This window comes from Nerophis ophidion, linkage group LG06, assembly GCF_033978795.1.
Source record: "Nerophis ophidion isolate RoL-2023_Sa linkage group LG06, RoL_Noph_v1.0, whole genome shotgun sequence".
Taxonomy (NCBI): domain Eukaryota; kingdom Metazoa; phylum Chordata; class Actinopteri; order Syngnathiformes; family Syngnathidae; genus Nerophis; species Nerophis ophidion.
Window position 1 is genome coordinate 52,204,310 of NC_084616.1, and position 12,419 is coordinate 52,216,728.

Below are 12,419 nucleotides of genomic sequence, written 5' to 3' on the forward strand. Positions count from 1 at the left end.
TCAATAGAAAAAGGATGACAAACGTAAACTAGATTCATGACAAAATAAAGTGTGCTGAAACAAATTATGGAATATGTTGAATATAAATGTCAAAATAAGGGGAGATAGAGGCTTGTTATCAGTCAGGGATGATATATTTGAAATATCAGCAGGTAAAATAGAAGTGAGAAGAGAAGGAAATAAGTTCAGGCATTGGATCCGTAGCACTTATGCCCCGTTTCAGCCTCACTAACGTCCCCCTCCTCGGACAAATTTTTACACGGGCAAGTCGGCCATGTATTTCTTGAATACACGGCCGACTTGACTCATTGATCGTTTACAAAGTGAGTTCGGAGTGGAAGTGACCCCAGCAAGACCCCGTCCACACAGGAAGTGACTACAGAAAATCCGCGGCCCACATAGGAAGAGACATCACGAAGAACACGCCCCAGCCAGCTTCATAACAAAGATGGAGGCGGTGCCCTTGTTTCTCCTTCTTCTACATGTACAGGTGCTTTAGGAAATCACAAATCAAGACCTTAAGAGAAGGCAACGGGAGAATGCAGCTATTTCGGATACTACATACTTGGGGGCAAGAGAACTTTCGAACAGTCAGCTGTGATTCTTCTTACCGTAAAACTAAGTCCCTTCCTCCCTTGGATGTGATCGTGATAGGCAGTGTGTGACTACAAATATTGCTTTATGGATGTTACTGTGAAATGGCCAGGCAGTGCGCATGATGCCCGCATCTACACGATAACGCCGCCATTAGTGCGCAGCTAATAGATGGAACCATCCCCTCCTGTCCCAAACAGTTTATCGCATTGTCTACTTTCTCATGTCGATTAAAGATTTGATTGATGTATGATGGCTGAGGTGTGATTCACTACAATAGGGCTCCACAGCACACTGGATTCTAATTGAAATTCCACAACACTGCACTGCAAAAACTGAAATCTAAGTATGATTAAATATCTCAAATAAGGGTGATATTTGCTTATTTTCTATCTGATAAGATAATTCTTCCCACTAAGCAGATTTTATGTGAGTGTTTTACTAGTTTTAAGGGTTTTGGTCCTAAATTATCTCAGTAAGATATTACAGCTTGTTGCTGAGATTTGATTACTTATATTGAGTAAAACATGCTTGAAACTAGAATACCAACTGTTGCAAAGCTGTGTCATCAACACTCAAAAGTATAAAACTATTTTTTTAAAGTAATAATTTCTTATTTCAAGCATGTAAAAAAAGTCATGACTTTGACACAATTGTGTCTCATTAAAGGGGAACATTATCACAATTTGAGAAGGGTTAAAACCAATAAAAATCAATTCCCAGTGGCTTATTTTATTTTTTTAAGTTTTTTTCCGTTTTTACCCATCATGGAATATCCCAAAAAAAGGCTTTAAAGTGCCTGATTTTCGCTATCTGTAAATCCATCCGTCCATTTTCCTGTGACGTCACTGCGTGACGCCAATACAAACAAACATGGCATATAGAACTGAAAGATATAGTGACATTAGCTCAGATTCAGACTTGGATTTCAGCTGCTTAAGCGATTCAACAGATTACGCATGTATTGAAACGGATGGTTGGAGTGTGGAGGCAGATAGCGAAAACGAAATTAAAGAAGAAACTGAAGCTATTGAGCCATATCACGACGGACAAAGGCAACACGGACGAATTAGGCGATCGCCTTCTAACCAACAATTGCATCTTTTGACCACTGGAGCAACTTAAATATGTCGATTGGTAAGTGTTTTTTGGCACTAAATGCGGGTGGAGGGAATTGCTGGATGCAAATATAGCTACAAATGTACATACAGCTAGCCTAAAGAGCATGTTAGCATAGATTAGCTGGCAGTCATGCCGTGACCAAATATGTCTGATTAGCACATAAGTCAATAACATCAAAAAAACTCACCTTTGTGATTTTGTTGACTTTATCGTTGGAAATGCATTTGCTTTGAGTATCGCAGGATATCCACACATCTCTGTCGTAGCATCGCTATCGTCTGTAAAATGTGCAGAACAAACGAGGGACTTTCGCATCTTTTGACACTGGTGCAACTTGAATCCGTCGATTGTTATGTGTTTGTTTGGCATTAAATGTGGGTGGAGGGGAAGGTTGGATGCAAATATAGCTACACATGAGGCATATTGATGCAATATGTACATACAGCTAGCCTAAATAGCATATTAGCATCGATTAGCATGCCGTGCTAATCGATGCACACTCCACGTAAGTCACCTTGAATCCGTCCCTGATCGTGTTTCTACAACCTCCGACAACACACCGACGAGGCATGATGTCTCCAAGGCACGGAAAACACTCGAAAAAAACGGAAAATAACAGAGCTGATTTGATTTGAGGTGTGTAATGTGTTTGACAAAATGGCGGATTGCTTCCCGTTGTAACGTCACGGGTGAAAGGTCATCGCTCCAACAGCGAACAATTGAAAGGCGTTTAAATCGCCAAATTCACCCTTTTAGAGTTCGGATATCGGTTAAAAAAACACATGGTCTTTTTTCTGCAACATCAAGGTATATATTGACGCTTACATAGGTCTGCTGATAATGTTCCCCTTTGAAACAGATGACAGCCAAATGAATTTTGCTGTTTTATTTTCAATGAAACAATAGAATATATGTACACATATAGTTGTACAGTTGTTATTAGTGATAATTTACTTATTTGAAGGTATTTTTGGGTTCATTGAGGTTAGTTAATTTTACTTTTTTTTAAGTCTTGACAAGCCAAATATTCTTGTTTAATTTTGCTTAGTTCAAATAAAATACACCTATTTTATTTTATTTTTTGTTTTTGTTTTTGAACCACTGACTTGCAGTGTGGATATTGTTCAGAAGAGATACATTTTAATCTAAAAACTTTCACACAAAACACAGCAAACACATGTAAAATGCACATTTACAATATACTGTAGCTTTTTTAAATAACTTCACAGTGAAGTAAAGTCATCTACTGGAGAGTTTAGGGCACATGGACGCTTTTTTTTTCCGTGCATACATACTAGGTGACGTTGCGCCGGCGAACGGAGGGGCGTGGGGGTTCTTAAACGGTGGCATTGTTGTGTGTGGACACAATTAAGGTTAGGTGTGATTTACCCTGGATAACCTTATCCGGTTTTGTGTAAACGGGGCCTTAAACTAAATAGTCTTCCGGCCTTTTCTGTTTGGTCTCCACCGTTGCGCCGGCGAACGGAGGGGCGTGGGGGTTCTTAAACGGTGGCATTGTTGTGTGTGGACACAATTAAGGTTAGGTGTGATTTACCCTGGATAACCTTATCCGGTTTTGTGTAAACGGGGCCTTAAACTAAATAGTCTTCCGGCCTTTTCTGTTTGGTCTCCACAGCAAACAGGACACCAGAATCAAAGGAGCATAAATCATCTTGGCCCTATGATACAAGATAAACAACAGGTTGGCTGAGGTAGATGACAGTGTTTGAGATGCTCCTGGAAGACCAAAGGTGTGACACTACTTAAAAGAAAATGAAGGGGGAGATGATTCCATCTTAAACTCAGCAGAAGATCATGACACAATCTGGAGCAATGTTCCTGTCTCTGACAGGTGGCGTCCGCACTTTCACTCCACATGCATACGATTACAGAAATCGCACATCCTCCGCTCACACAAACGTGTCGTATCTTGCTTTGTGTGACACGGAATTGCATCAGAACACCGCGGCATAATATTCTGCTGAATTCCAATAAGGCTTGATGATAATTGCCTTTGAAAAGTGAGACTCATCTCAAAGCTGTAGATATTATGACTGCCTTTTAGTACATGTGTCTCTTTTCCCAAACCGACCTTCATTTTGTTTTTATTCCAGAAAGGAGAGACGGTGAAGCGAATACGTGAGGAGGTACGGCCTGCACCACTTAAACCTGCACATCACAACATTTCATCTTTTGTTATGACTAAGGCTAGGTACCGTTCACATTTGAATGCCAATTCCCGGTACATGGGAATCAATGCCAGTAGTCAACAGTACAATTTGTGGGGCAATTAATTAATCTTAATTTATAAATGTTTTTTTTTTTTTTTTTTATCTCACTTTTTCCATTCAACATTTGACATTGAGCTGGACTGACTTGTTGTTATTTTGTTTTGTTTGCAAGTACTGTACTGTTTTATATAGTAGACTTTGTATGCAGCTGCAATTCTAAGACGTTAGATGACTGGAGTGTACTGTATAGGCTACAGTGTGGTGCCTTAGTCAGGAAGTACTCTTTGCTATTAAGTTGAAGTTTTTGTTAAGCCTTACAAAGATTTTAAACAGTAAGTGTTGTACTTATTACACACCAGCCCTTTTGACTGTAACGTGCATCACCAGCTCAGTGGCCTTATGTTTAGAGTGTCCGTCCCGAGACTGGGAGGTTGTGAGTTCAAACCCCGGCCGAGTCATACCAAAGACTACAAAAAAAATGGGACCCTTAGCATCAAAGGTTGGAATTGGGCTTTAAATCACCAAAATGATTCCCGAGCATGCTGCACGCTGCTGCTCACTGCTCCTCTCACCTCCCAGGGGGTGATCATAGTGATGGGTCAAATCCAGATGACTAATTTCACCACACCCAGTGTGTGTGTCAGTCATTTGGGACTTTGACTTTGACTTAGGTGTAGTTTTGGTTACCATTGTTGGAGTTGTTGAATGCAAAATCGCTAATGCTGATCAGTAGCATGTATAAGGCAAATCCAATTTTGGTAAAGTGGAAATGGAAATGGTATTGCCTAGAGCAGTGGTTCGCAACCTTTTTTCATTGATGTACACCCTGTGAACATTTTTTTAATTCAAGTACCCCCTAATTAGAGCAAAGCATTTTTGGTTGGAAAAAAAAGAGTTAAAGAAGTAAATTACAGCACTATGTCATCAGTTTATGATTTATTAAATTGTATAACAGTGCAAAATATTGCTCATTTGTAGTGGTCTTTCATGAACTATTTGGAAAAAAAAGATATGAAAATAACTAAAAACTTGTTGAAAAACAAACAAGTGATTCAATTATCAATAAAGATTTCTAAACATAGATAATAGAGATCCATCTGGATTCATGAACTTAATTCTAAACATTTCTTTACAAAAAAAGAAATCTTTAACATCAATATTTATGGAAAATATCCACAAAAAATCTAGCTGTCAACACTGAATATTGCATTGTTGCATTTCTTTTCACAGTTTCTGAACTTAAAATCATATTTTGTTGAAGTTTTATTCGAAAAATATATTTATAAAGGATTTATGAATTGTAGTTATTTTTAGAATATTTAAAAAAAAATCTCACATACCCTTTGGCATACCTTCAAGTACCCCCAGGCGCGTCCCCCATTTGAGAACCACTGGCCTAGAGATAATCCAGCTGAGTCTGGTCTGAGTGCTTGACAGCTTGAGCCGGTTTCGATTACAAACCGGACGTGAAGTCTCAAGCAACAGAGACATAGAAATGTAGTACCGTTTGATTTTACGTGAATCGGTACCCGGTACTCCCGACAGACTTCGGTGGGTGTCTATAAAGTTGCCAAATTCGGTACCGACCCTTATTTCTTATGACCATATTTTACTTGTTGTATCCTTTGCTAAAGGCTATGTCAGAGGTAGGAGGCGTGCTGCAGTGAGCACAGCTGATGCTGTTTTGTTTACAGTTTGTTGGTTGGTTGGGCAAAATCTACCTTTTAAGAAACATGTCTGTCCACTCATACCACTCAGGTCAGAAATATGCCAAACTGATTAATAGTCAGAAATATGTCACTCTTCAATTATATTTTATTTGCTTATTGCCTTTCTAATCATTTAAATGATTCTTAATCCAAACTTTATCCGTCTTGAATCAAGCGGCTGACTCATCAGATCCTGTTTTTTTCTTTTCATGCTCAACAACACCAATTTACAATGTTTACCGCACCTGCAGCTTATCGAAAGTGTTGTTTCGATTTGTTTTACAATGTAATTAGGCGGACGCTGCTGTAGCTTTGTAGTTGCAAAGGTTTATGTTGTGCACTTTACAAGGAAAGCAGATAAACAAGACGACAGTGAGGTCATGCAAGCCCTGTAGAGCTGCTGGACTGGACAGTGGTCCTTCAACCACACCACCATCCAGCCAGCCATGTTGGGTTTGTGTCACTACAAACGTTTGGAACTATATGAGTCTCATGCCGTCTTTCACCACCCCGCACTGGGCCATACAGCCACAGTGGGAGCATGACTCACTGCGCTGACTGGAGAAATGGGCCTCGAGGACACAGCACTGTCCTGTCTCTGCAGTGGTCATGTGACTAAAACCTTGAAATCAAGGACGCTGAATAGGAACAGATGAGGGCAGAAGATTTATAACGCAGTAAGCGTTCCAAGAGCATTTGCCTTTCCTTCAGTTTCAAGTCTCATTTTACTTCTTGACCAAGTGCTATGTTCTTCTGTTACGCATAGCTCAGCACAACGACAGCGTTGCCACTTGGTGACTTTGTCACCGAACGTGGCAACCTTCCAGCAATTAGCAAATTTTTGAACCACCAATTATGTAAATACTAGCTGGGGGAATGGTGATATTGCACAAAGTTTACAGTGGGGCAAAAAAGTATTTAGCCAGCCACTTATTGTGCAAGTTCTCCCCTTTAAACTTATGACAGAGGTCTGTAATTTTCATCATAGGTAAACTTCAACTGTGAGAGACAGAATGTGAAAAAAAATCCAGGAATTCACATTGTAAGAATTTTAAAGAATTTATTTGTAAATTATGGTGGAAAATCAGTATTTGGTCAACCATTCAAAGCTCTCACTGATGGAAGGAGGTTTTGGCTCAAAATCTCACGATACATGGCCCCATTCATTCTTTCCTTAACACGGATCAATCGTCCTGTCCCCTTAGCAGAAAAACAGCCCCAAAGCATGATGTTTCCACCCCCATGCTTCACAGTAGGTTTGGTGTTCTTGGGATGCAACTCAGTATTCTTCTTCCTCCAAACACGACGAGTTGAGTTTATACCAAAAAGTTCTATTTAAGTTTCATCTGACCACATGACATTCTCCCAATCCTCTGCTGTATCATCCATGTATCCATTTTGGTATAAACTCAACTCGTCCACGGAGACAGCCCTCGCAAAAATGACTAATGATCTATTGCTAACGATGGATTCTGATGCGTCATCTATGTTGCTGCTCCTCGATCTTAGCGCTGCTTTTGATACTGTCGATCATAATATTTTATTAGAACGTATCAAAACACGAATTGGTATGTCAGACTTAGCCCTGTCTTGGTTTAACTCTTATCTTACTGATAGGATGCAGTGTGTCTCCCATAACAATGTGACCTCGGACTACGTTAAGGTAACGTGTGGAGTTCCCCAGGGTTCGGTCCTTGGCCCTGCACTCTTCAGCATCTACATGCTGCCGCTAGGTGACATCATACGCAAATACGGTGTTAGCTTTCACTGTTATGCTGATGACACCCAACTCTACATGCCCCTAAAGCTGACCAACATACCGGATTGTAGTCAGCTGGAGGCGTGTCTTAATGAAATTAAACAATGGATGTCCGCTAACTTTTTGCAACTCAAGGCCAAAAAAACAGAAATGCTGATTATCGGTCCTGCTAGACACCGACCTCTAATAATACAACTCTAACATTTGACAACCAAACAATTAACAAGGCAACACGGTAAAGAGTCTGGGTATTATCTTCGACCTGACTCTCTCCTTTGAGGCACACATTAAAAGCGTTACTAAAACGGCCTTCTTTCATCTCCATAATATCGCTAAAATTCGCTCCATTCTGTCCCCTAAAGACGCTGAGATCATTATCCATGCGTTTGTTGCGTCTCGCCTCGACTACTGTAACGTATTATTTTCGGGTCTCCCCATGTCTAGCATTAAAAGATTACAGTTGGTACAAAATGCGGCTGCTAGACTTTTGACAAGAACAAGAATGTTTGATCACATTACACCTGTACTGGCTCACCTGCACTGGCTTCCTGTGCACTTAAGATGTGACTTTAAGGTTTTACTACTTACGTATAAAATACTACACGGTCTAGCTCCATCCTATCTTGCCGATTGTATTGTACCATTTGTCCCGGCAAGAAATCTGCGTTCAAAGGACTCCGGCTTATTAGTGATTCCCAAAGCCCAAAAAAAGTCTGCGGGCTATAGAGCTTTTTAATTTCGGGCTCCAGTACTCTGGAATGCCCTCCCGGTAACAGTTCAAGATGCCACCACAGTAAAAGCATTTAAGTCTCACCTTAAAACTCATTTGTATACTCTAGCCTTTAAATAGACTCCCTTTTTAGACCAGTTGATCTGCCGTTTCTTTTCTTTTTCTCCTATGTCCCACTCTCCCTTGTGGAGGGGGTCCGGTCCGATCCGGTGGCCATCTACTGCTTGCCTGTGTATCGGCTGGGGACATCACTGCGCTGCTGATCCGCCTCCGCTTGGGATGGTTTCCTGCTGGCTCCGCTGTGAACGGGACTCTCGCGACTGTGTTGGATCCATTATGGATTGAACTTTCACAGTATCATGTTAGACCCGCTCGACATCCATTGCTTTCGTCCTCTCCAAGGTTCTCATAGTCATCATTGTCACCGACGTCCCACTGGGTCATTATTGTCATCGATGTCCCACTGGGTGTGAGTTTTCCTTGCCCTTATGTGGGCTACCGAAGATGTCGTAGTGGTTTGTGCAGCCCTTTGAGACACTAGTGATTTAGGGCTATATAAGTAAACATTGATTGATTGATTGATTAATTATGATTCCATTTTTGTTAAAGCGGAACTATGATGATTTTAAACTACATATAACACACTTCCTTGTGGCCCAGATAGATGTATTGGACATTTGTGGAGGCGTTCCCAGATTGCAAATGAAACCATTCCCCTTTGAAAATGTACACTTTTAAATGTATACCTTGGAAGTTGTCACCGCTACTTTTTGCCCAGACAGGGTAAAAAACACAATTTCATAAACATTCTATAGATTAATCCGGTCACAACATTAGGTAATCGTATGTATATATTGAACTGGGTAGAAAGCTATTCAACCAACAGGAAGCAATACGTGAAGATAGGTGAATATATGTCAACACAGCTAGATATATCTTGTGGTGTACCCCAGGCATCAATACTGGAACCAACATTGTTTTTTTTGTTTATATAAACAACATTCATAGTTACAAAGGACTCAAAGTTAGTATTATTTTCAAACGTCAAACTGCATTTTTTTTCAGGAGAGAACACACAGACGTTAACACAAATAATGACAGAATAAATGAACAAATTAAAAAGATGGTTTGACAAAAAAAGACTCCTTGAATCTCAGTAAAACTAAAATAATGTTGTTTGGTAACAGTAGAAAAGAGCATCATATATAAATACAAATAGATGGAGAAGACATTAAAATGGTAAAAGAAACTAGATTTCGGGGTGAAATAATAGATGATGTTAAAATTAACTGAAAATCTCAAATAAAAAATTGCAACATAAGGTGGCAAGAAATATTTCAATAATGCACAAAGCAAAATATGTTTTGGACCAAAAACAGTCCATGTTCTCTACTGCTCGCTAGTGTTACCAAATATGAGTTATTTTGCAGAAATATAGAGAAATAACTAAAAATGTGCACCTAATTCACTAATAGTGTTACAAAAACATCAGTCTGACTGATACATAATGTTGAATATAGAGAACATTCCAATCCTTTTTTTTTATTGAACCAAACATATTGAAATTCAACCATTTGGTAAAATTGCAAACAGCTAAAAGTATGTACAAAGTAAACTATAACCTGCTACCCGAGAACGTTCAAAAATTCTCATCAATTAAAGACGAAAAATACAACCTTAGAGGAAAAACTAATTTAAAACTTTTGTATGCTCGTACAACGTTTAAGACATTTAGCATATCAGTATGTGGAATTAAACTATGGAATGGATTACGCATATAAACTAAACAATGTACTGAAAGGAACCAGTTTAAGAGGTTTGTTCAAATTAAAAGTGGTTACAAAGTACAAGTTATAAGAATCATGAGAAATGCCTTCAACCTAATTGAAAACGGGATATATTCTTCATCTCAGTATGTTAATCATAACTGACTTAATTATCTATTGCAAGAACTGCTGTATTAATCATTCACTGATGTAATTGTGTTATAAAAAGAAGACAATAAATGAACATATGTATTTGTAAACGCTCTGAAGGGGTAAAGGGGGTGGGCATAAATAAGCTTTGCTTCTTCCTACTCCTTTTTGGACATTATGCACATGCCACGATTCGATGAAACTATTACTTCATATTGCCTTTATCCTCATTGCCTAAAGATCCTTCTATTCTGGTTGATGGCTTTACAGATTCACCCTCGAAAGGCGCTGACCTCTGACCTGGTTAATAGTAGTGGTAGTAATGTTCATTGGATGTTGACAAATCCCACACTGAGGTACAAGAAGTCATTGAAAATGTATTTAAAAATCGACATTTATCGTTTTGTCCTTGGCCATTTTTTTAGCCACCCGCAATGTAGAAATGTGTTTTATAGGAGGTACGATCATACAAAGCTTTATTTTGTAGCTTCACGCCCGTTGTTTTTTTATGTGACCTTCTGATTTGTTTCCTTACAGAGCAGTGCTCGTGTCAACATCTCAGAAGGTTCCTGTCCAGAGAGGATCATCACCATCACTGGATCCACAGAAAGTGTCTTCAGAGCCTTCACTATGATCACATATAAACTGGAAGAGGTACATCTCACACATTCTAATAATATAAAAGTCGGCGCTCCTACTGGGCTATGTAACAAAGCAGTATGTAATGATGGTGAATTAGTATTTGTTTTGTACAGTTTATAGTATAAGCATAAGTTTAGGAAAAAGCTGTTCATTTCATAATGCATCATTAATTTGGATTTTCAACATTTTTTAAGAACGACAACATTCATTTGGTTATTGATTAAATGAATTATTTTCAAATTTGTATTACATGGATAATTAGATTTATTTGTCATTGCAGGTGATATATCACAACACTTAGTTTGATTAATCATGTATTCCTAAAATATGAATTCCTATAAATAATGATGAATAAATATATACATATACTGTATGTATTTATGTGTAAAAATACATATACGTGAAAAATATGGTTAAACGGTAAAACCAATAAAACAAGAGAATTTAATAAAACTGATTTTTATCGTATCATGTACTATATAGTTTAGTATTAACATGACATAATCCATTTTGCATGATTGTATGTTTTCCAATATTTCAGTGCACAGGTAATTTTCATGTTAGTAATACTTCATTAGCGTAAATGTTGTCTCTAGTTTGCAATCACATGTTCCATCGTCATCAATACATTTACATTTGATTTATGTTTTGACCAGAGAAACATACTTGACTTTTTTAATTAATTCTAATGAAGATGACTTGTTTTTTGTTGTTCAGATAGTTTTTTTTTTTTTTTTTTAAATCAAGCATCACATTTGATGGTTAATACACAAAATCGGTAGATTTTTTTCAAAAAAAGGGCACCACCTGTCTTCTGTAATAACTTTTGTAATATCTAAAAAAGTTATAACAAAATGGTTCAAAAGTTATTACAAAATATGTTCCAAAATGCAATAAATTAATAAAAAAATGCAGCATTAATACATAATTAGGTGAACATTTATTACGTTATTATACGCACTGGGAAACAGTTTATTAGTTCATCATGTCCTCTTAATTTAACCTGAATCTTAGTTATTCATCACAAAACTAAGGCATTTATTCCCTAAAAATATAATACAACGCCATTTTCTTCCAAGTGTCCTCTTACTTTTGCCCATTTTGTCTTTTTTTTTTTTTACACAAAATGTTGGCAGCTGGTAAGAATGTATTGTGTGTTTATCAAGTTAAAAAAGTAATAAAAAATCTTACAAAGTTGTCAAAAGGGTTAGTGGAATAAATACAATATTTTTAATGTGATGAGTGTAAAAGGAAAGTACACAAAGCTATTTCACTGCATGATTACAAACAATCATTTCCGGAGCCTCATCTCAGTAGCATCACTAATGTGCTTTCATCGCTATCGATTACTCTCCAAACAGAAGTGAAAGAGGGGGTAATGTTTTGTTTCCGAGAATTTGATGTGCTTTCAGATAAAATGTCACCATAGATTAAATATGCTTGTTGTAGTAGCTGCTCCAGGCAAATATGTAAAGCAGCTGAATTACATTAGTTTCATGCATTGTATTATATTGCCCTTTCAACTAAACATACAGTAATGTGCAACTGCGCATCACTGATTTTGTTTTACTGAGCTTTTTAACTGCAGTATGTTGAAAACAGTAACTAAACCAACAGAGTCAAATAGCAGGATTATACAACTGAGCTTTTAACTGGAAGTAGAGGGGTAAGTAGGGATATTGTACTGGGTCCTGAAAAACAGGAATGGTGAGGGTT

General features: G+C 38.0%; 1 protein-coding gene across 2 annotated transcripts in view; it reads left to right on the forward strand.

Moving 5' to 3' along the window:
- The window catches only part of pcbp4 (poly(rC) binding protein 4), a 108,397-nt gene that overhangs the window by 55,173 nt on the left and 40,805 nt on the right, over positions 1–12,419 (forward strand). For both annotated transcript variants that reach the window (XM_061904172.1, XM_061904171.1), the window contains 2 exons: positions 3,831–3,863; positions 10,599–10,715. In XM_061904172.1, the coding sequence (XP_061760156.1) occupies positions 3,831–3,863; positions 10,599–10,715 (150 nt within the window). The remainder of the gene's footprint in view (positions 1–3,830; positions 3,864–10,598; positions 10,716–12,419) is intronic.